The sequence below is a fragment of the Phascolarctos cinereus genome, unplaced genomic scaffold (assembly GCF_003287225.1).
Source record: "Phascolarctos cinereus isolate Bilbo 61053 unplaced genomic scaffold, phaCin_HiC Scaffold_3;HRSCAF=262, whole genome shotgun sequence".
Taxonomy (NCBI): domain Eukaryota; kingdom Metazoa; phylum Chordata; class Mammalia; order Diprotodontia; family Phascolarctidae; genus Phascolarctos; species Phascolarctos cinereus.
This window is the reverse complement of record NW_027555736.1, coordinates 80095220-80117180: the sequence shown is the minus strand read 5'-3', so window position 1 is coordinate 80117180 and position 21961 is coordinate 80095220. Positions and strand designations below refer to the sequence as shown.

The window sequence follows — 21961 nt, the reverse complement described above, 5'->3', positions numbered from 1 at the left end:
GAAAGGTCTGTTTCACTTCGGTAAAAGGGGAGTGCAGCCTAGAGCAAATGGTGTCCCTGCAAGCCAGTGGGAGGCTCTTAGCTACAGCACAGATCAGCAACCAAGGCCCCTCAGTCCCGACTCAGCAGGCCAACGGCATAAGAGGCCATTTGTGAGGCCTGCAGCCCCAGTGCAGAAGGTAAACTGCCAGCTCTAGAACCCTGGTACAACAGGTATGACTAGGCCAGGCTACTCCACTGCAGTGGGCAAGCAGCAAGCCTCGGAAGTCCCAAATCAGAAAGCCGGTGACCTGGCTCTTAGTCCCCTGTGCAAGAAGCTTGGGACAGTGCCCCCTATGCCCCACGAGCAGAGCTCAATTTTAAAAGTCACAAAATAGGCTTTAAAATCAGCAAAAAAACAATTCAGTTGCTCACGGGTAGGCTGAGCTAATATAATAAAAATGACAATCTACCTAAGTTAATTTACTTATTCAGTGCCATACCAATCAAACTACCAAAAAATTATTTTATAGAGTTAGAAAAAATAATAACAAGATTCATTTGGAAAAACTAAAGGTCCAGAATATCAAGGGAACTAATGAAAAGAAATGCAGGGGAAGGTGGCCTAGCAATTCCAGATCTTAAATTGTATTATGAAGCAGCAGTCATCAAAACTGCTTGGCACTGGCTAAGAAATAGGGAGGTGGATCAGTGGAATAGGTTAAATATGCAAGACACAGTAGTCAATGACTATAGTACTCTATCATTTGATAGACCCAAAGACCCCAGCTTCTGGGATAAGAACCCACTCTTTGAAAAAAACTGCTGGGAAAACTGGAAAAGAGTATGGCAGAAACTAGGCATAGACCCAAATCTCACACCATATACCAAAATAAAGTCAAAATGGGTTCAGACTTAGATATAAAGGCTGATACCATAAGTAAACTGGGAGAACAAGGAATAGTTTACCTATCAGATCTATGGAGAACAGAAGAATTCATGACCAAACAGGAGAGAGAATTATGAAAAGCAAAATGGATAATTTTGATTACATTAAATTGAAAAGTTTTTGCACAAACAAAGCCAATGCAACTAAGATTAGAAGGAAGGTAGAAAATTGGGAAAGAATTTTTACAACCAGTCTCTCTGATAAAGGCCTCATTTCTAAAATATATAGAGAATTAAGACAAATTTATAAGAACAAGCCATTCCCAATTGATAAATGGTCAAAGGATATGAACAGACAGTTCTCAGATGAAGAAATTAAAGCCATCTATAGTCATATGAAAAAATGCTCTAAATCATTATTGATTAGAGAAATGCAAATCAAAACAACTCTGAGGTACCACATCACACCTATCAGATTGGCCAACATGACAAAACAGGAAAATGATAAATGTTGGAGAAGATGTGGGAAAATTGGAACTAATGCATTGTTGGTGGAGTTGTGAAATGATCAACCATTTTGGAGAACAATTTGGAACTATGCCCAAAGGGCTATAAAAATGTGCATACCCTTTGACCAGCAATAGCACTTCTAGGGCTATATCCCAAAGAGATCATACAAATGGGAAAAGGACCCACATGTACAAAAATATTTAGCAGCTCTTTTTGTGGTGGCAAAGAATTGGAAATGAGATGCCCATCAATTGGGGAATGGCTGAAAGTTTGGTATATGAATGTAATGGAATACTATTGTACTATAAGAAATGATGAACAAGCTGACTTCAGAAAACCTGGAAAGACTTGTATGGTCTGATGCTGAGTGAAATGAGCAAAACCAAGAGAACGTTGTACACAATAACAGCCATGTTGTGTGATGACTAATATTGATAAACTTAACCCTTCCCAGCAATACAAGGATCTAAGACATCTCCAGAGGCCTTGTGATGGAAAATGCTATCCACATCCAAAGAAAAAACTATGGAAGTTGAATTGCTATTTTTTTATTCTCTTCTGTTGAGTTTTGTTTCCTCTTTCTAATGGTTCCTCCTATTGGTTTTAGTTTTTACTTACAACATCACTAATATGAAAATACGTTTAATAGGAATGTAAATGTATAGCCTATATCAGATTGTGCGCCATCTTGGGGAGGGTGGTGTGGAGGAAGGGGGAGAAAAATTTTAAACTCAAAAGCATATGGAAGTGATTATTGATAAATCAAAATAAATTTATAAAATTTTTTAAAAGTCACAAAATAGGCTTTAAAATGAGCAAAAACAAACAAACAAAAAAAGGAAACAGAAAAGATATGACAGAAAGCTACCATGATGACAGGGGAGATCAAAACACAAAGTCAGAAGATGACAACAATGTCAAAATGCCTACATGTGAAGCCTCAAAGGTGAAGATAAATTGGTCTCAAGACCAAAAAGCCTTCTTGGAAGAGTTCAAAAAGGATTTTAAAAATCAAATAAGAGAGACAAAAGAAAAGAAATGAGAGTTATGCAAGAGAGAGTCAACAGCTTGGAAAAGGAAGGACAAAAATTGACTATTGAAAACAATTCCTTAAAAAATAGAATTGGCCAAATTGGAAAAAAAAAACTACTGAAGAAAACAATTCTTTAAAATGAAAAAGAGGCAAAAAAGCTAACTGAAGAATATAATACCTTAAAAATTAGAATTGGGCAAGTGGAAACTAATGACTCTATGAAACATCAAGAATCAGTAAAAATAAAACAAAATAAAAAGAATAGGGGCACCAGACCTGGAGTCAGGAGGCCTGAGTTCAAATCTAGCCTCAGACACTTGACACTAGCTATGACCCTGGCAAGTCACTTAACCTCATTGCCTAGCCAAAAACAAACAAACAAAAAAATAAAATAAATAAAATAAATAAATAAAAAATAGAAGAAAATGTAAAACACCTCATTGGAAAAACAACTGACCTAGAAAATAGATCCAGGAGAGATAATTTAAGAATTGTTAGACTACCTGAAACCCATGATCAAAAAAAGAGCCTAGACAGCATCTTTCAAGAAATTATCAAGGAAAACTGTCCTGATCTCCTAGAATCAGAGGGTAAAATAGTAATTGAAAGAATCCACCAATTACTTCCTGAAAGAGATCCCAATATGAAAACTCCAAGGAATATTGTAGCCAAATTCCAGAATTATCAGGCCAAGGAGAAAATACTGCAAGCAGCCAGAAAGAAATAATTCAAATATCAAGGAGTTATAGTCAGGATTACACAGGACATACCAGCTTCTACATTAACGGATCAGAGGGCTTGCAATATGACATTCCGGAAAGGCAAAGAAGCTTGGATTACAACCAAGAATCAACAAAATTAAGCATAATCTTTCAGGGGAAAAGAGGACATTCAATGAAATTAGAGACATTCAAATTTTCCTGATGAAAAAACCAGAGCTGAACAGAAAATTTGATCTTCGAATATTAGACTCACGAGAAGCATAAAAAAGTAATTATTCAATAAAGTTAAACTGTTTACATCCCTACATGGGAAGATGAAACTTGTAACTCTTGAGAACTGTGTAGCTATCATGGCAGTTAGAAGGAACATACATATATAGATGGTATGGGTATAAGTTGACTTTGATGTGATGATATAAAAAAAATATAAGGGGTTAAAAAAAAGGATAGCACTGAGATAAGAGGAAAAGGAGAAGCCAAATAGAGTAAATTGCATCATGTGAAGAGGTGCAAAAGACCTATTACAGCAGAGGGAAAAAAGGGAAGGGATGAGCATTGTTTGAACCTTATTCTCATTGGATTTGGCTCAAAGAGGGAATAACATACACACTCAGTTGGGTATAGAATTTATCTTACCCTATAGGGAAATAGGAGGGGAAGGGGGAAAAAAAGGGAAAGGGGTAGCTGATACAAGGGAGAGCTGAAGGGAGGGCAGAAGTAGAAGGGGAAAGGGGAAAGAAAAGGGAGGGCAGATTGAGAGAGGTGGTAGTCAGAAGCGAAACACTGGTGAGGAAGGACAGGGTGAAGGGAGAGAGAAAAGTATAATGGTGGGGGGTAGGATGGAGGGAAATACACAGTAATAATAACTGTGAATGTGAATAGGACAAACTCTTCTATAAAATGGAAGTGAATAGCAGAGTGGATTAAAAAACTAGAATGCTACAATGTATTGTCTACGAGAAATATATTTGAAGCAGAGAGATACACAGAGTAAAAGGTAAAAGGATGGAGCAGAATATATTGTGCTTCAGCTGAAACAAAAAAGCAGGGGTAACAATCCTGATCTCAGACAAAGCAAAAGCAAAAATAGTAGATCTAATCAAAAGATTCAAAGAAACGACATCTTGCTAAAAGGTATCACAGACAGTGAATATCAATACTAAATACAAACTTCTTAGAGAAGAAGTTAAGTGAGTTACAGGAAGAAACAGACAGCAAACTATACTAGTGGGGAATCTCAACCTCCCCCTCTCAGAACTGGATAAATCTAACCATAAAATAAACAAGAAGTTAAGGAGGTAAATAGAATTTTAGAAAAGTTAGATACGATAGACCTCTGGGGAAAACTGAATAGAGATAGGAATATACCTTTTTCTCAACAGTACATAGCACCTACACAAAAACTGACCATGTATTAGGACATAAAATCCTCACAATCAAATGCAGAAAGACAAAAATATTAAATGCATCCTTTTCAGATCAAGATACAATAAAAATTACATGTAATAAAAGGCCACAGAAAGATAAACTAAAAATAAATTGGAGACTAAATAATCTAATCCTAAAGAATGAGTGAGTCAAACAACATATCAATAATTTCATCAAAGATTGCAACAATAATGAGACAATATACCAAAATTTATGCCAAAGCAGTTCTTAGAGGAAATTTTATATCTCTAAGTGCTTACATGAATAAAAGAGGAAATGAATTGGGCATGCAACTAAAAAAGCTAGAAAAAGAACAAATTAAAAATCCCCAATTAAGTACCAAAAATACAAATTATCCAGATTCACAGAAAGGAAATAAAACACTCAACCCCATTTTATTTTTTTATTAATTAATTTTCAGTTTTCAACATTCACTTCCACAAGATTTTGAATTCCAAATTTTCTCCCCATCTCTCCCCTCCCCTCACCCCAAGATGGCATGCATTCTGAATACCCCTTCCCCCAATCTGCCCTCCCTTCTATCACCCCCCTTTCTCTTATTCCCTTCCCCTTCTATTTCCCTGTAGGGCAGGACAGATTTCTATACGCCACTGCCTGTATATTTTATTTCCCAGTTGCATGTACAAACAATTTTAAACATTCATTTTTAAAATCTTAAGTTCCAAATTATCTCCCTTCCCACCCACCCTCATTGAGATGGCAAGCAATTCAACATAGGTTATACATGTGTAGTCATGACTAGCTATATTTCCCTCCATCCTATCCAACCCCCCCCATTTATTCTATTCTGTCCTTTGACCCTGTCCCTCCTCAAAAGTGTTTGCTTCTGATTACCCCTTCCCCCATTCTGCCCTCCCTTCTATCATCTCCGCCTCTCTTATCTCCTTCTCTCTTCTTTTTCTGTAGGGTAAGATAGATTTGCATATCCAGTTGAATATGTATGTTATTCCCTCCTTAAGTCAAATCTGATGAGAGTAAGATTCATTCCTTCCCTCTTACCTTCCCCCATTTCCCCTCTACTGTAAAAGCTTTTTCTTGCCTCTTTTATGTGAGATAATTTACCACATTCTACCTCTCCCTTTCTCCTTCTCCCAGTACAATCTCTCCCCTTAATTTTATTTTTTAGATATCATCCCTTCATATTTAACTCACCCTGTGCCCCCCTGTCTATATACATATTGCCTCCAACTACCCTAATACTGAGAAAGGTCTCATGAGTTATAAATATCGTCTTTCCATGTAGGAATGTAAATAATTCAACTTTAATAAGTCCCTTATGATTTCTCTTTCCTGTTTACCTTTTCATGTTTCTTGTTAGTATTATATTTGAAAAAGTCAAAATTTCTGTTCAGCTCTGGTCTTTTCATCAAGAATGCTTGAAAGTCTTCTACTTAATTGAATATCCATTTTTTCCCCTGAAGGATTATACTCAGTTTTGTTGGGTAGGTGATTCTTGTTTTTAATCCTAGCTCCTTTAATCTCTGGAATATCATATTCTAAGCCCTCTGGTCCCTTAATGTAGAAGCTGCTAAATCTTGTGTTATCCTAATTGTGTTTCCACAATACTTGAATTGGGTTGGGTTTTTTTTTTGGTTGTTTGCAATATTTTCTCCTTGACTTGGGAACTCTGGAATTTGTCTATCATATTCCTAGGATTTTTCCTTTTGAGATCTCTTTCAGGAGGTAATTGGTGGATTTTTTAAATTTCTATTTTACTCTCTGGTTCTAGACTATCAGGGCAGTTTTCCTTGATAATTTCTTGAAAGATGATGTCCCGGCTCTTTTTTTTATCATGGCTTTCAGGTAATCCAATAATTTTTAAATTATCTCTTCTGGATCTATTTTCCAGGTCAGTTGTTTTTCCAATGAGATATTTCACATTGTCTTCTGTTTTTTTTTCATTTTTTTGGTTTTGTTTTATAATTTCTTGATTTCTCATAGAGTCATTAGCTTCCATTTTCTCAATTCTAATTTTTAAGGAATTATTTTCTTCAGTGAACTTTTGCACCTCCTTTTCTATTTGGCCAATTCTGCTTTTTAAGGTGTTCTTCTCCTCATTGGCTTTTTGGACCTCTTTTGCCATTTTAGTCTTTTTAAGGTGTTATTTTCTTCAGTATTTTTTGGGGGGGTCTCCTTTAACAAGCTGTTGACTTGTTCTTCATGATTTTCTTGCATCACTCTCATTTTCCTTACCAATTTTTCCTCTTACTTCTCTTACTTGCTTTTCAAAATCCTTTTGAGCTTTTCCATGGCCTGAGACCAATTCATATTTTTCTTGGAGGCTTTGGATGTAGGAGCTTTAACTTTGTTGTGTTCTTCTGGTTGTATGTTTTGATCTTCTTTGTCACCAAAGTAAGATTCTATAGTCTGAGTTTTTTCCTCTGTTCGCTCATGTTCCCAGTCAATTACTTGACTTTTTAAACTCTTTTTTTAAGGTAGGACTCTGCTTCCAGTGTGGAGGGTATACTGTCCCAAGCTTCAGGGGTTTTATGCAGCTGTTTTCAGAGATACTTCTAGGGACCTGTAAGTTTTCAGTTCTTCCAAGATGGTATGATCAAAGGAAAGGTGTTTACTCCTTTCCTGGCCCGTGCTCTGGTCTACGAGTGACCAGAAGCACTCTTTTCTGCCTTGGAATTGTGAGGAGGATTCCCTCTACACCACAAGCTCCACCATGCCAGTGCTCTATCTCATCTCAGGACTGCCACCCAGGCCTGCAACCCAGATCCAAACATGGGTAAAGCAGGAGAATCCTGCCTCAGTGCCAGCAAAGAAATCCCTACAGTCTCCCTCTGATCAGCTGCTTGAATCCCCCCACCTCCCACCATTTGTGGGCCAAGAGCTTTAAAAGCAGCCACCTTGGCCCTGGGGCTGTGCCAGGGCTGGGGCTGGACTGTGCCCCTTTCTCACCTAGGTTTGACAGACCTTTCCCATTGACCTTCTAAGTTATCTTTGGTATTTATGGGTTGAGAAGGCTGGAAACCGCCACAGCTGCCAGTGATTCAGTCCCCTGAGGCCTGCTCCAGCTTCACTAAGGCCCTGTCTTTGCCTGAGTGGCCCACACTGAATTGTGCTTCTCTCCTAGCCTAGCAACTGACCTTTCCCATTAACTATCCAGGTTGTCTTGGGCTGGAAATTTGTTTCACCCTGTCTTTTGTGGCCTCTGCTACTCTAGAATTTATTTAGAGTGACTTTTTACAGGTATTTGGAAGGGTTTGGGGGAGAGCTTAAGCAAGTCACTGCTTTTACTCTGCCATCTTGGCTCTGCCCCCTTTAACCCTATTTTAGAAAAAGAAATAAAACAAGCCATCAAGGAATTTCCTAAGAAAAACATCTTCAGAGGGGCAGCTAGGTGGCACAGTGGATAAAGCACTGGCCCTGGAGTCAGGAGGACCTGAGTTTAAATCTGGTCTCAGACACTTGACACTTACTAGCTGTGTAACCCTGAGCAAGTCACTAAACCCCATTGTCTAGCAAGAAAGAAAGAAAGAAAGAATAAAAGAAAGAAAGAAAGAAAGAAAGAAAGAAAGAAAGAAAGAAAGAAAGAAAGAAAGAAAGAAAGAAAAGAAAAGAAAAGAAAAAAATCTTCAGGGCCAGAGGGATTTACAAGTGAATTCTACCAAACATTTAGAGAACAATTAATTCCAATACTATATAAACTATTTGGGGAAATGGGCAAAGAAGGAGTCCTACCAAATTACTTTTATAACACAAATATGGTGCTGATACCTAAACCAGGAAGAACCAAAACAGAGAAAGAAAATTATAGACCAATTTCCCTAATGAATATTAATGCCAAAAAATTTAAATAAAATATTAGCAAAGAGATTAAAGCAATTTATCACCAGGTGGGATTTATGCCAGGGATGGTTCAATATTAGGAAAACGATCAGTGTAATTGACCATATCAATAACCAAACTAATGAAATCATATGATTATCGTGATGCAGAAAAAGCTTTTGACAAAACATAGCACCCATTTCTATTAAAAACACTAGAGAGAATAGGAATAAATGCAGTTTTCCTTAAAATAATAAGTAGTACCTATCTAAAACCATCAGCAAGCATTATCTGTAATGGGGATTTTCTCAATATGAGCAGGGGTGAACCCAGGATGCCCATTATCACCACTACTATTCAATATTGTACTAGAAATGTTAGCTTTAACAATAAGAAAAGAAAAAGAAATTGAAGGAATTAGAATAGGCAATGAGGAAACAAAACTATCACTCTTTGCAGATGATATAATGTATACTTAAAGAATCCTGGGGAATCAAGTAAAAAACTACTTGAAATAATTAACAATTTTAGCTAAGTTGCAGGATATAAAATAAACCCACATAAATCATCAGCATTTCTATTTGTTACCAACAGAGCCCAGTAGCAAGAGATAGAAAGAGAAATTCCATTTAAAATAACTGCAGACAACATAAAATATTTGAGACTCTACCTGCCAAGACAAACCCAGGAATTACATAAACACAATTACAAAATACTTTTCAAGCAAATAAAGACAGAGTTAAACAATTGGAAAAATATCAACTGCTTCTGGGTAGGCTGAGCTAATATAATAAAAATGACAATTCTACCTAAATTAATTTACTTATTCAGTACCATAACAATCAAACTACCAAAAATTTATTTTATGGAGCTAGAAAAAAATAACAAAAGGTCAAGAATATCAAGAGAATTGATGAAAAAAAATGTAAAGGAAGGTAGCCTAGCTATACCAGATCTAAAACTATGTTATAAAGTGGCAACCATCAAAACTATTTGGCACTGGCTAAGAAATAGTGGTGGATCAGTGGAATGGGTTAAGTATTCAAGACACAGTAGTCAATGACTATAGTAATCTATTACTTGATAAACCGGAAGACCCCAGCTTCTGGAATAAGAACCCACTCATTGAAAAAAACTGCTGGGGAAACTGAAAAAGAGTATGGCAGAAGGGGCAGCTAGGTGGCGCAGTGGATAGAGCACTGGCCCTGAATTCAGGAGGACCAGAGTTCAAATCCGGCCTCAGACCAAACACTTGACACTTTACTAGCTGTGTGACCCTGGGCAAGTCACTTAACCCCAATTGCCTAAAAAAAAAAAAAAAAGAAAAGAATATGGCAGAAACTAGGCATTGATCAAAATCTCACAGCATATACCAAAATAAAGTCAAAATGGGTTCATGATTTAGATATAAAGGCTGATACTGTAAGCAAACTGGGAGAGTAAGGAATAGTTTACCTATCAGATTTATGGAGAACAGAAGAATTCATGACCAAACAGGAGATAGAGAACATTACAAAAAGCAAAATGGATAACTTTTTCTTTTTTTTCTTAGGCAATTGGGGTTAAGTGACTTGCCCAGGGTCACACAGCTAGTAAGTATCTGAGGCCAGATTTGAACTCAGGTCCTCCTGAGTCTAGGGCTGGTGCTCTATCCACTGCACCAAGTAGCAGCCCCTAAAGGCCTCATTTCTAAAATATACAGAGAACTGAGTCAAATTTTTAAGAATATAAGTCATTTCCTAATAGATAAATGGTCAAAGGATATTAACAGGCAGTTTTTAGATGAAGAAATTAAAGCCATCTATAATCATATGAAAAAATGCTCTAAATCACTATTGATTAGAGAAATGCAAATTAAAGCAGCTCTGAGTACCACCTCACACCTATTAGATTGGCCAACATGACAAAACAGGAAAATGATAAATGTTGGAGAAGATATGGGAAAATTGGAACACTAATGCATTGTTGGTAGAATTGTGAACTGATCCAACCATTCTGGAGAACAATTTGAAACTATGCCCAAAGGGCTATAAAACTGTGCATAACCTTTGATCCAGCAGTACCACTACTAGGTCTATATCCCAAAGAGATCATAAAAAAGGGAAAAGGATCCAATATACAAAAATATAGCGACTCTTTTTGTGGTAGAAATTGACTGAACAAGTTATGGTATATGAATGTAATGGAATACTGCTGTGCTAGAAGAAATGATGAGCAGGCAGATTTCAGAAAAACCTGGAAAGACTTACATGAACTGATGCTCAGTGAAGTGAGCAGAACCAGGACAACATTGTACACAGTAACAACAACATTGTGAAGTGAACAAGTATGAGAGCCTTAGCTCTTCTCAGCAATACAATGATCCAAGACAATTCCAAAAGATTCATGATGGAAAATGCTATCCACATCCAGAGAAAGAACTATGGAGTCTGAATGCAGATCAAAGCATACTATTTTCACTTTTTTTTGTTTTTCGTGGTTTTTCCCTTTTGTTCTGATTCTTCTTTCACAACATAACTGATGTGGAAATATATTTAACATGATTGTACATGTATAATCTTAAAAAAAGAGTTCAAGAAAAAGAAAAAAAAGAAATTATGAATATGATATATACAAAGAAGCAAGGAAACATTTAAATGGTCTGATGCAGAGCCTAAAAAACAATATATACAACAATCACAACACAGATGTACATAGAAATGTACATAGAAAGAGTAACTACAAAATAACAAAAAATGAATGTTGCTATGTGCAAAAAAACCCCCCCAAAACATTCCTGGCTCCAAAGAATAGAAAGGAGAAGTATCACACCTCTCAAGTGCACTCCTTTGCAGAAACAGAAGGTCCTGGCGTATGGCACATTGGATGTATTTTCAGTTTTTTTTAATGTATTTTAATGCATTTGATGTTCCACTGATTTTTTGGTCCTCTTCTTTTTATTTTTTTATTCCTTTAAAAAAGTATTATTTATTATGTAGCATTTCTGGATGGGGAGGAATGAAAAGCTAATGAGAGAGATTCTATTGATGTAAAAGACAAAATATATCAATGAATATTTTAAATCACATCAAAGGTTTTTGATAAACTGCCAATAGGATATAAAGCCAATCTTAAAATCAGGAAGATCTGGGTTCACCTTCCATTTCTAACAAACACTGGCTCTGTGACCTCGGACAGGTCATTTAATCTCTCAGTGCTGTAGGCAATGGTCTAAGACTAAGTTACAGAAGCTGGACGTGGTGGCCCAAGACTGCAGTCCTTGTTATTGGGAGGACTGAAGCCAGTAAAGTTGAGTTCAGGAGTTTTGACTTTCAGTAGAGGTAAAGCCAATTGGATGTAAGTACCAAGTCTGGCATCAATACGGTGGAAACCCAGGAGTTGGGGACCACCAAGTGCCAACGGAGAGGGCTAACCAGCCCAAGTCAGAACCTGAGCAGGTCAAAGCCTCCAAGTAGGCCAATGATTGGCTTCTGCATTTCCAGCCTGATTGAGTAGGAAACCTAGTCTAAAAACAAGCAAACAGAAGACTTAAAGGTGCTAATCTACATTGGCAGCGGGAGTTTCTTTATCTGGGCATTCTCTATATAAATTACCTCACAGACCTAATTCCTATCACTATGATTCAAGATATAAATAAAAACTTTATACAGAAATACAGTTGGGTTTTTTTTTAAGCCAGGTATAAGAGAACAAGAGCCATTCTCCCCAGACAGTTTTCAAGTAAACAAATGAAAGCTTTCAAAAACTATATGAAAAAAATTACTCCAAATCACTAATAATAACAAAATGCAAAATGCAACTCTAAGGTTCCACTTTACACTTTATCAGATTGGCAAAGACGATAAAACAAGAAAATAGCTTTAATTAGAATTGTAGTAGGAAAACAGGAATACTAGTACGCCGCTTGTATATTTGTAAATTAATTTGATCATTCTGGAAAACAGCTTGGAATGACATTTTAAAAGTCATTGTGACAGTTAAAATTAAGGTAGACCAATGCACAAAGTTCTGAGCATGATCAATTTATTGGTAAAAAGTGAATTTACCAATAATTAGCTTAACTAAGACCCCTTTTAATAGTTTTTAGGGAAGTACAGAACAAATAAGACTTCATAGTATGAAACAAGTTATGATTGGTTAAAAGAGTTCTGTGTCATGAATAATGAAATCAATATGATTGGTTACAGAGCTGAGGCATGGGGGACAGTATGATTTGTTAGAAATTAGGAATGAGGGGCTAGCAACAGTTATTCCCTTCTAAGAGAACTAAGAAATGTTCATTGTTTTGAGTCAATTTGCAGGGTTAGCGATAGTGGACCAGACTTCTTCGGCTAACAAACTAGACATCCTTTAAGGATAGCTTGGTGGTGTAAAGATACTGGACCAGATTCCCTGGTGTCCACTTGCATTCTTCAAGGGTAACAGATTTCCTTGACACAACAGAGCAGTGATTAACAAGAGAATTGGATTTCCAAACTTAACTCATTATAAGCCAGCTGAATTCTGAACTAAGTTCAGAGATAAAAAATCATGACTTAGGCAGTTACTAGACAAAATCAATTAACTGTAAATAGGATCAATTAAAAGATGATACAGAATCAATCCGATTATTTCATTACTAAAAATGTACCTATTCTCTGACACAGCAATACTATTATCAGTGACATATCACAAAGGTGTCAAGGATAAAAGAAAAGGAACTGAATGCATAAACAAATTAAAACTTTCAATATGAAAAAAATGCTACAAAATGTTTAAATATATATAAACGTATAAATATATAAAATAATCATAGCAACACTTTTTGTTGAGGCACAGACCTAGAAATAATATAGGCAACCATCAATTAGGAAATGACTGAATAAATTATAGATGAATGTGATAGAGTTTTATCAGGCTATAAGAAAGAATGAATATGATGGATTCAGAAAAATATAAAACGAATGACAAACTGATACAGAGTAAAGTGAACAGAGCTAGGAAAACTACTTACACAATGACAACAATATTAATGTGAGGAGAAGTAACTTCAAAAGATCTTAGAACTCTCAGCAGAACAATGACTAATCCTGTCTTTAAAAGACTGATTCAACATACTTCCCAAATTCTTGGCAGAGTAGGAATGGATTAGAAGTAGAGAATAAGAGATGCATTCTCAGACACAACCAATTTGTTCATTCATTTTGTATGAATTTAAATATATGTGTGTATATGTATGTATATACATATACATACATGTATATATGTTATAAGAGAAAGCTTCTACTTCAGGGAGGGATGCAGAAGAGAAAATTAGTAGATAAAAGGGAAGAAAGAGCTTCAATAAAACATTTTTAAATATTCAGGAGAAAAATGCAGAAGTGGACACAGCAATTTTGTTGCTACTTTGTTAAACTGTATAGATATGTATGTATGTATATATTATATATGTGATATATATCATTTACTTAGAGAAAAAACAAATTGTAACAGTAGTCAAAATTTCTTATATTATCATCTTTTCTGTTCTTTGTATCTTGAAATGTTTGTTTTTATTAATGATTAAGTTCACAATAAAGAAGAAAATTGTATAGATTTATTTTTTTTAAAAAAGACAAATACACCAATGTACTATTGGTGAAGCTGTGAAATGGTCTGACCAATCTAGAAAGCAATGTGAAATTATACTAAGTGACTAAAATGCCCATATCCTTTGACCTAGATATCTGATTACTAGGCATATTCTCTGAAGAGGTCAAAGACAGAAAGAAAAATCCCACATACACTTTTTGTAATTACACTCACCATAATACCAAATTCTTTGGAAACAAAGTAGATGTCCAACAATTGGGGAACAATTAAATAAATTGCTACACATTTGTTATTGTTCAATTATTTTCAGTTGCGTCCTACTACTCTTCTTGGCCCCATTTGGAGTTTTCTTTCTTTTTTGTAAAATTCCATTTAGTATTTTATTTTTCCCCAGTTACATGTACAAACAATTTTTAACATTTGTTTCTAAAACTTTGAGGTCCAAATTCTCTACTTTCCTCCCTCCCCACCCCACCTCCCCGTTGAGAAGGTAAGCAATTTGATATAGGTTTTATATATATATATATATATACACACATATATATATATATATACATATGTTGATATATGTGTAGTCATGCAAAACACTTCCATAATAGTCCCATTGTAAAAGACTAACTGTATTTCCCTCCATTCTATTCCACCCGTCCCCCGTCCCCCGTTTATTCTATTCTCTCTCTCCTTTTACCTTGCTCTTCCTCAAAAGTGTTTTGCTTCTGATTTCCCCCTCCCCCAATCTGCCCTTCCTCATTTGGGGCTTTCTTGGCAAAGATACTAGAGTGGTTTGCTATTTCCTTATTCAGCTCATTTTACAGATGAAGAAAATAAGGCAAACAGGGATAAATTATTTGCCCAGGGTCACACAGCTAGTGAGTGTCTGAGGTCAGATTTGAACTCAGGAAGATGAGTCTTCCTGACTCAAGGCCCAGCACTCTATTCCTGTGCCACCTAGCTGCCTTGCTATATATGTGCATGACAAATTAGAAATTAACATGAAAAATTCAGGGAAGCATGGGAAGCTTTTATGAGGCAAAGTACATAGAACCAAGAAAACCGTACACACAATCACCACAAAAACGTAAATGGAAATAAAACAATCCCAACTGAACGCTGCGTAACTATAATGAGTGATGAGAGTACATTTTCCCTCTTCTCTTCTTGGTAGAGGTAACGTATTATGCCTCTATGGAACATCACATACACCAGACATGAATGATGTGCTGGTTGGTTTTTCCTCCTGTGGCTTTCTTCTCCCTTTGCTTCATTCTTTGTCATGGGAGATGGTTCTCAAAGTGGGAGAGGGAAGGATATCTTGGGATATAAAGATGATATAAAACCAAAAGATGTCAATGAGAGAGAGAGAGAGAGAGAGTGAGAGAGAGAGAGATGCTGAACAGCAGTCTTCATCTCTGGTCCTACACTTCCTAATTTGGTACAAGATCAAGTGATTTTTTAAATCATTATTCATATGGGCTTTGTGTACATAATTCATTTTGTATTTCAAAAATTGCAGTGGGCTGCATATTTTTACCTATAGATTATATATGCCTGTGATTCTGTGAGTAAGGGATTTGGGAACTCAGTACACAGAGATCTAAATTTATATTCTGAAATCAGCTCTCTGGAACATTTATGAATAGAACTGCACTAGTTTTGGTTTGTTTTTTTTTTTACCTCATGGAGGTTGGGTAAATTTATCTCTTCCACATAATGTTCTTTGAACAAATTTGACATTGACTACCCTACCCCATAATGATCCTTCTCTTGCAAACTATTTTAGTACTGGATGCTATTCTTTGGCCAACCAGTCTTAGGAAATTCTCTTCATGTGGCTTCAGGGATAAGAATCTTCTGGAGACTGCAAAAATGACAGAGCTCAGATCATCAGCCCTAGGAGAACAAGGTCATTACAAGAATCTGTAGAGATTCCAGAAGGTAGAGGGAATAAATATCGCTAAAAGGTCAGAATCCTTTTAGAAGGCCAGGAATCAGCCTGTTTAAGGAATTTCAGGACCTTTGTCTTTCAATCAACAGACCATTGAGAGTGGATACCATTCCAAGCTGATAACCAAGGCCTATCTCAATCCTGACCAGTCCCCATAGAATCTCAACCTGGCTTCAAGTTCCAAGGGTGACTCAGAGTCAGGAAATATTGATGAATAACTCCCAAGTTTATACATCTAGCCCTGGCTTCTTGCCTGGGAAGCAAGAAAGAATGCCATAGATAGAGTGCTGGACTGGGAACCAGAAGACACAGATTTGAATCCTTCCCCAAATATCTCCCATTGTCTCAGACACTGAATTACTCATCTTTACCCTAAAACAGCTGTGCATTATTTTTTCTTTCCACTCCCGCTACTATTACCCTAGTTCATTCAGGTCTTATCACTTCATACTGACAGCTGCAACAGCCTCCTAACTGGTCTCTCCTTCCTTCCTTCTCCTTCCTCTATAATCCTAATCACAGAAACAATGTTTTTTTACCATGCCATTCCTCTACTCAAAAATTTTCAAGGCTCTCTATAACCTACAAGATAAAGTCTCAATCTTTTAGCTTTGCAATTAACACCCTCCATAATCTGGTCCCAACCTACTTTTCTACCTAAATCTTCACTATTATACAATGCAAATCCTTCATTCAATCTCAACTGATTTATGCATTATCCCCAAATGAAGGTGCCTTCAGCTCCTCACCACATATGCTCCTTTTTCCTCCTCCTCATTTTGGTCCAGCTCAAGTCCCACCTGCTCCATGGAGCCTTCCTTTCAAGGCCAATTTGGCCTCCAATAGTCTTCCCTTCTTCTGACCTCAACACTTGTCTATACTATTCATTTGACATTGAATCATCTACAACCTCCTTCTATTGTTGTACATTTCTGTGCCTGTCCTTTCTTCCTAACTAGTATGCAAGCTCATTGGTAGGACAGGAATTATTTTTATATTTTGTGTTCCTTACAGCTCCTGGCAGGTGCTCAGTAAATGTTGACTGATTAAAGGCATGAATGGTTAAAGCCCTTATAACAATAACAGCTGATATTTATTTTGTTCTTTAAGGTTTACAAGACACTGTATCTACATTATCCCAATGGATCCTCAAAATGACCCTAAGAATGAGTACCAACTACTATCCCCATTTTACAGATAAACAAACTGTGCCTCAGAAAAGTTGAATGCCTTCCCCATGGTCACTCAGATAGTCCGTGTCCTGGGTGAGCTGTGGGAGATTAAAAACCAGATTTCTCCTTGCTCCAACTTAGGTATTCATTCAACTCCCCTACCTGATGATGTTGGGATCTAGAGCCCAGAAAGGAAAAACCCTGGACTTTCCCACAAGGCCAGATCTCTGGTTTTCCTCTGAGGCTATAATCCCATCAACTGGCCTTTCATTGTGGCTACACCCAATCTCTCAATTCTTAGTTACCCTTAACCTAGCCTAGTCCCAAACCTAGCTATGCTCCATTCTCCCTTGGCCACATGATCCAGGTCCCTGGCATTCTATCACTTCACCATCTCCAGCAGACTACTTGGCCACTCCCAGATCCCTCCCATAGTCTTTCTGTATATAAGGTCAATCTCGTCTCCATTAAAGTGCTCAGGTTCTTATGATCTAGCCAATAGCTTACTAACGTTCAGACTCCTTAAGAGTCTGCCCAATATGACGGATGTTCCAATGAACCTTGCCTTTGGCTGAAAGAAGGCTTGGGTCGAATTCTCTCGGACAGGACCCATATGTTGTGATTTTGGGGTCCCAGCACCCCAAGTCCCTAACCCTCAACATACATTCATGTTTCTCTCCCTAGTTCTGCCAAGGGCAACATCACTGTCTCCATTACAAAGCTCAGAACCTTAGAGTTACCTTTGAGATTTTCCCTTACTTCAGCCCCACATTTAGTCACTTTCTCTCATGCCATGTTCCTGTAATGCTATTTCTGCTGAAAGTTCACTACCAAGTTTGGAATATGGCAAGCATATCAGCACTTCTTAACTGACTTGGAAACATACTGATGTCATGAAGGATGTGTACAATACTTTCTTTAGATGTTTTAAGATATGTTCTCTGGAAAAGGTTTCAAGTGATATGCAAATCAGTGTTTTCCTAAAGCTTAGAAATGACTCATGTCCAGGCATTCCTGAGCCCATCATAGCAGGACTAGGTTCTTGAGGGTATTTTAGCTCCACATTCCCAGTGTGTATAAATCTAGTTCTGAGGCTGTGAATATTTAACATTTTCAGTGAAACAATTTAAAACGAAGAATAAATTCTTAACAGAATTTTTTCATGCCTATGGTTACCAGCTGCTCACATCACATAGGCCTAATTTACAAGCCCATCTCAGATCAACAAAAGTGGTTTCACTTCTACATAAACTTAATTAGAAAACCACTTCGATTTTTTTAATTTTGGGGGCCTCCAGTTATTGACCAAATCTTACTTATTAAGATTTCTCTATTTTCCAAGTCAAAGAGTAATTACTGTGTCAATTTAACCTGAGTTTTGTTTTAAAATTTAAAATTCAGCAGCCACAGAAACACCTGCCCACTAGGTTCCCCACCCCTGACCTAAGGTGACAACAGATTTTAAAATTCAGGCTAATCTCTGTACCAGACCAGTTCCAAATTCAAGCATTATTTCCATTTCTTTTGTGAAACGTGAGCAGTGATTTTTTTTTCATCCATACTGATAAAGAATTAGGTTTGATAATAAGGAACTTTTCATTTTTCAAAAGATACAAATTCTCTAGCTAGTTAAGCATTATATGAGAGAGTAGGGTCACTGATTTTAAAAGTTTTTCCTAAAAAATACTGCATGGCATAAACATTGGGCAAAAACAGGGAATTTGCACACAGCCGAGTTATCAATAGAACTAACTACATGCATTACTTTAAAATGTGTCCAAAGAAACTCTAAGTAAAAATTTTCTTTAATCTAAATCATAAGTATAAATGGAGTTTGTACTGGTCCACTTAATCAACATACTAGGATCAAATGAGTTTTAAAACAGGATTTACATATCTTCCACAATGCTGAAAAAGCTGCCTAGGAGATTTCCATATACTATGGGGGAGTGCATATTCACTTCGGCTAGTAAGAACTGAAAAATATAAAACATGCTGATTAAACAGAATATTCACTTTCCTTCCCTAGTGTGGGCATGTTCTTCAATTCTTAAAGAAAGCTAGGACACTAATTATAACAGCTTTTAAAGCTTTTCTGAAAATCCTATGACAGTATTTGGACTCTGAATAAATGTGGTTGGATATACTTACTGCCAAAGTAGTTGGGTGTGTTTTTCAGGTAGTGTAAAGTAAACCGATGAATTAAAATTTGATTACAAAATCTGATGAAAATTTACCTTTTCCCCCGAGGAACTCTATACAGTGAAGATGCAAAAATATCACAACTCACAATAGAATCTAAGCATATTTAAAACATATGCCTCGACTTGTGTACAATTTGTTTTGTTGACTAAGGGAATTATTCTACACCAAGTGACACCAATTAAGAGTCATTTTAATAACTCATTTTAGTCAATGTCTTTCACCTAACTAAAAGGTCCTAAGAATGAACCCAACCAACTGGTTTATGCTTGCCCTTGGCTGCAGATGCTAAGGAGCTGCCAAGGGATTAAAAAGGTGTGGATAGGAGGAGCTGAAGTGGCCGGGACAGGAGCCTGCCACGGAAAAAGCCAGGGCTGCTTGCTTATAAACAAGTTCAGTTCTGACAGTGGGTGGGTAGTAAGCAGTAGACACAGTTTAGAAGGTTCCATAAGAGAGGGTAAATTTCGTCCCCTTGGGTCAACAACCTTCAGTGCAGGGCTAAGTTGGAAACCGTTTTCTTGGAGCCTTGCTAAACTACCCACCAGCGCTTCTTAGACGTGCCCACGGTTTAAAAAAAAAAAAGCAAGCATTCCCATTCTCAAAGGTGCTCAGAGGGCTGAAGGGGCTAAGTAAACGTCTGGGTTGGCCCGCCCCACTCTGGTGACAGCCCTTGCCAGGATGGCCGGACTGCTGCAGCCTCAGCACCTGGCCAGAGCCGAGCTCCCGCACCTAAGTGCGGCCCACCTCGAGAGGAGGAGCCACGCGGTGGAGGGTCGAGGGAGAGGGAAGACGACCTCAATGGGGGGGCTGACCTTTTTCCTACTGACAGCGCTGGACCGGTACATCCTGCTGTTTCTTAGAGAGCGGCACGAAGGACATTTCTCCCCTTGGGCAGGAAAAAAACAAACCACCAAGTAGACTCCCGTGTGTGAGGGCGCTTGTGTGTGCTTGTGTGTGTGTGCGTGTGTGAGTGTGTGCCGGACAGCAGGCCGGAGAGGACGACGGCGGAGATGGTCAAAAGTAGGCTTTGTCGGTCCCGTGGCCAGCAGTCGGTCCTGGGACTACATCTCCCAGGCTGCTCTGGGCTGCCCCTGCGTCGTGACCCCTGTGCGCACGGAGGCGGCGACTCTTACCTCACAGAGGTAGCCCAGCCGTCAGCCTCAGCTCCTCGGTCGCGGTCCATGGACCGGAACCCCGGGGAGACGGGCAGGAACCCGCGCCGTGATCGCCGCCTCCTAGCCCAGGCCCCTCCTCCCGCCGCCGCCTCCTCACCCTCCTCCCGCTCGTCCTCTTCCTCCTCCCTCCCTCGCGCCCTCCCGTAGTCCAGAGGTCGCTCCAAGCCGCTGCCGCCGCCGCCGCGCCGCCCAGGGAGGCGGTGAGGAGAGCTCGCTGCGGCTGGAGCCCGGCTGAGGCCTAGCCCGCCGCCGCCGCCGCCACCGCTGCTATTGTCCCTCCCTGGGGCCCGGCGCTCGCCGCTGCTGCCTACGTCGCCGCCGCCGCTGCCGCTGCCCCGCTCCGCGGGGAGGGCCTCGAGAAGATGCCAGATCAAGCCCTGCAGCAGATGCTGGACAGGTACGGGGAGCGGCGGGCCCGGCCGGGCCGGCCCGAGCTTCGGTGTCCGTGGTGTGGCCGGTTTGGGGAGGGGGTGGCGTGGGAGGGGACAGAGAGACGAGAGCGGGGTCTGCGAGAGCCAGAAAGTTGTGTTAGCCCTTCCTTCCCACATGGGGCGTGTGGGCACGGGCGGGTTTGGTCCCCACGATTCCTCGCCCCCCCAGGGTCAGGAGAGACCTGCACCTCAGAGAAGACCCTTAATCCAGACGGCCTAAAATGGGGGGCTGGTTGGAAAATGGAAGCGTTTGGGGGGGGGGACGCTTCGACGGAGTATTGCCGAAGATTTGACTCCTAATTCGATTCAGCAAATGTTTCTTTAGCTCCTGCCCTTTAGCGCTCGGAATAAAAACAACAAAAAACCAAACTGAGACAGCCCCTGCCCTCACGAGCTTACCGCTTTGTACAGAAATTGGCAAATACCAAGTAATTTCAGGAGAGGAAGGAAACAGAAACCCAAAACTCAAAACGAGAAAAACCAAGATCACACAGAAAACTTGAAATTCCCGTGAGTTCTAGAGACCCTGTTTTGTCTCACGTGGAAAGAAGAGCTAGGTGACCTCTGAATTCAGTTCAGCAAACATTTACAAGTACCTCCTATGTACTGTAAGATTGGGTATTTTACATACATATGTTTGTGTATGTGTATATATATATATATTTATATATGTAAACACACATACACACATAAGAAATCCATCATATATATATATATATATATATGTAAAGAAAGGAGAGACAGAGAATGCATCCTTCTCTCAAGAATCTTACATTTCACTAGGGAAAAACAACACGTACACCCATGAGTAAATAGAAGTAATTTGAGGAGGGAGTAAACTACTGGGGGAGGGGATGAGGAAGACTTCATAGAGGCAGTGGCACCTGAGCCTTGCCCGACCTCAAGGGGGTGTGACTCTTCCACTGGTTATTAAGCCTCCAAATTCTAGCAACCTGGGATAATCACTAATGGAAAACCTGGTAGGCTGGTTTCCATTTCCCCAGGATCAAGTTAGCAGTAGTAGATAATATGAAAACAGCCATAAGTCTACCACTCAATGATTGACATTTTCTGTTATCACTTATGATTCTTTGAGGATGGTATAAAC

General features: G+C 38.7%; 2 protein-coding genes across 2 annotated transcripts in view; one reads left to right on the top strand and one right to left on the bottom strand.

Annotated features, from left to right (window-relative positions):
• Positions 1-20361, bottom strand: part of CPEB3 (cytoplasmic polyadenylation element binding protein 3) — a 232576-nt gene extending 212215 nt beyond the window's left edge. The window contains exon 1 of the mRNA XM_020964190.2: positions 20060-20361. The gene's annotated coding sequence lies outside the window, so the exon portion shown is untranslated. The remainder of the gene's footprint in view (positions 1-20059) is intronic.
• Positions 20362-20409: 48 nt separating this feature from the next.
• MARCHF5 (membrane associated ring-CH-type finger 5) overlaps positions 20410-21961 on the top strand; it is a 56386-nt gene continuing 54834 nt past the window's right edge. The window contains exon 1 of the mRNA XM_020964196.2: positions 20410-20819. Coding sequence (XP_020819855.1) covers positions 20785-20819 — 35 coding nt within the window. The 5' untranslated portion in view covers positions 20410-20784. The remainder of the gene's footprint in view (positions 20820-21961) is intronic.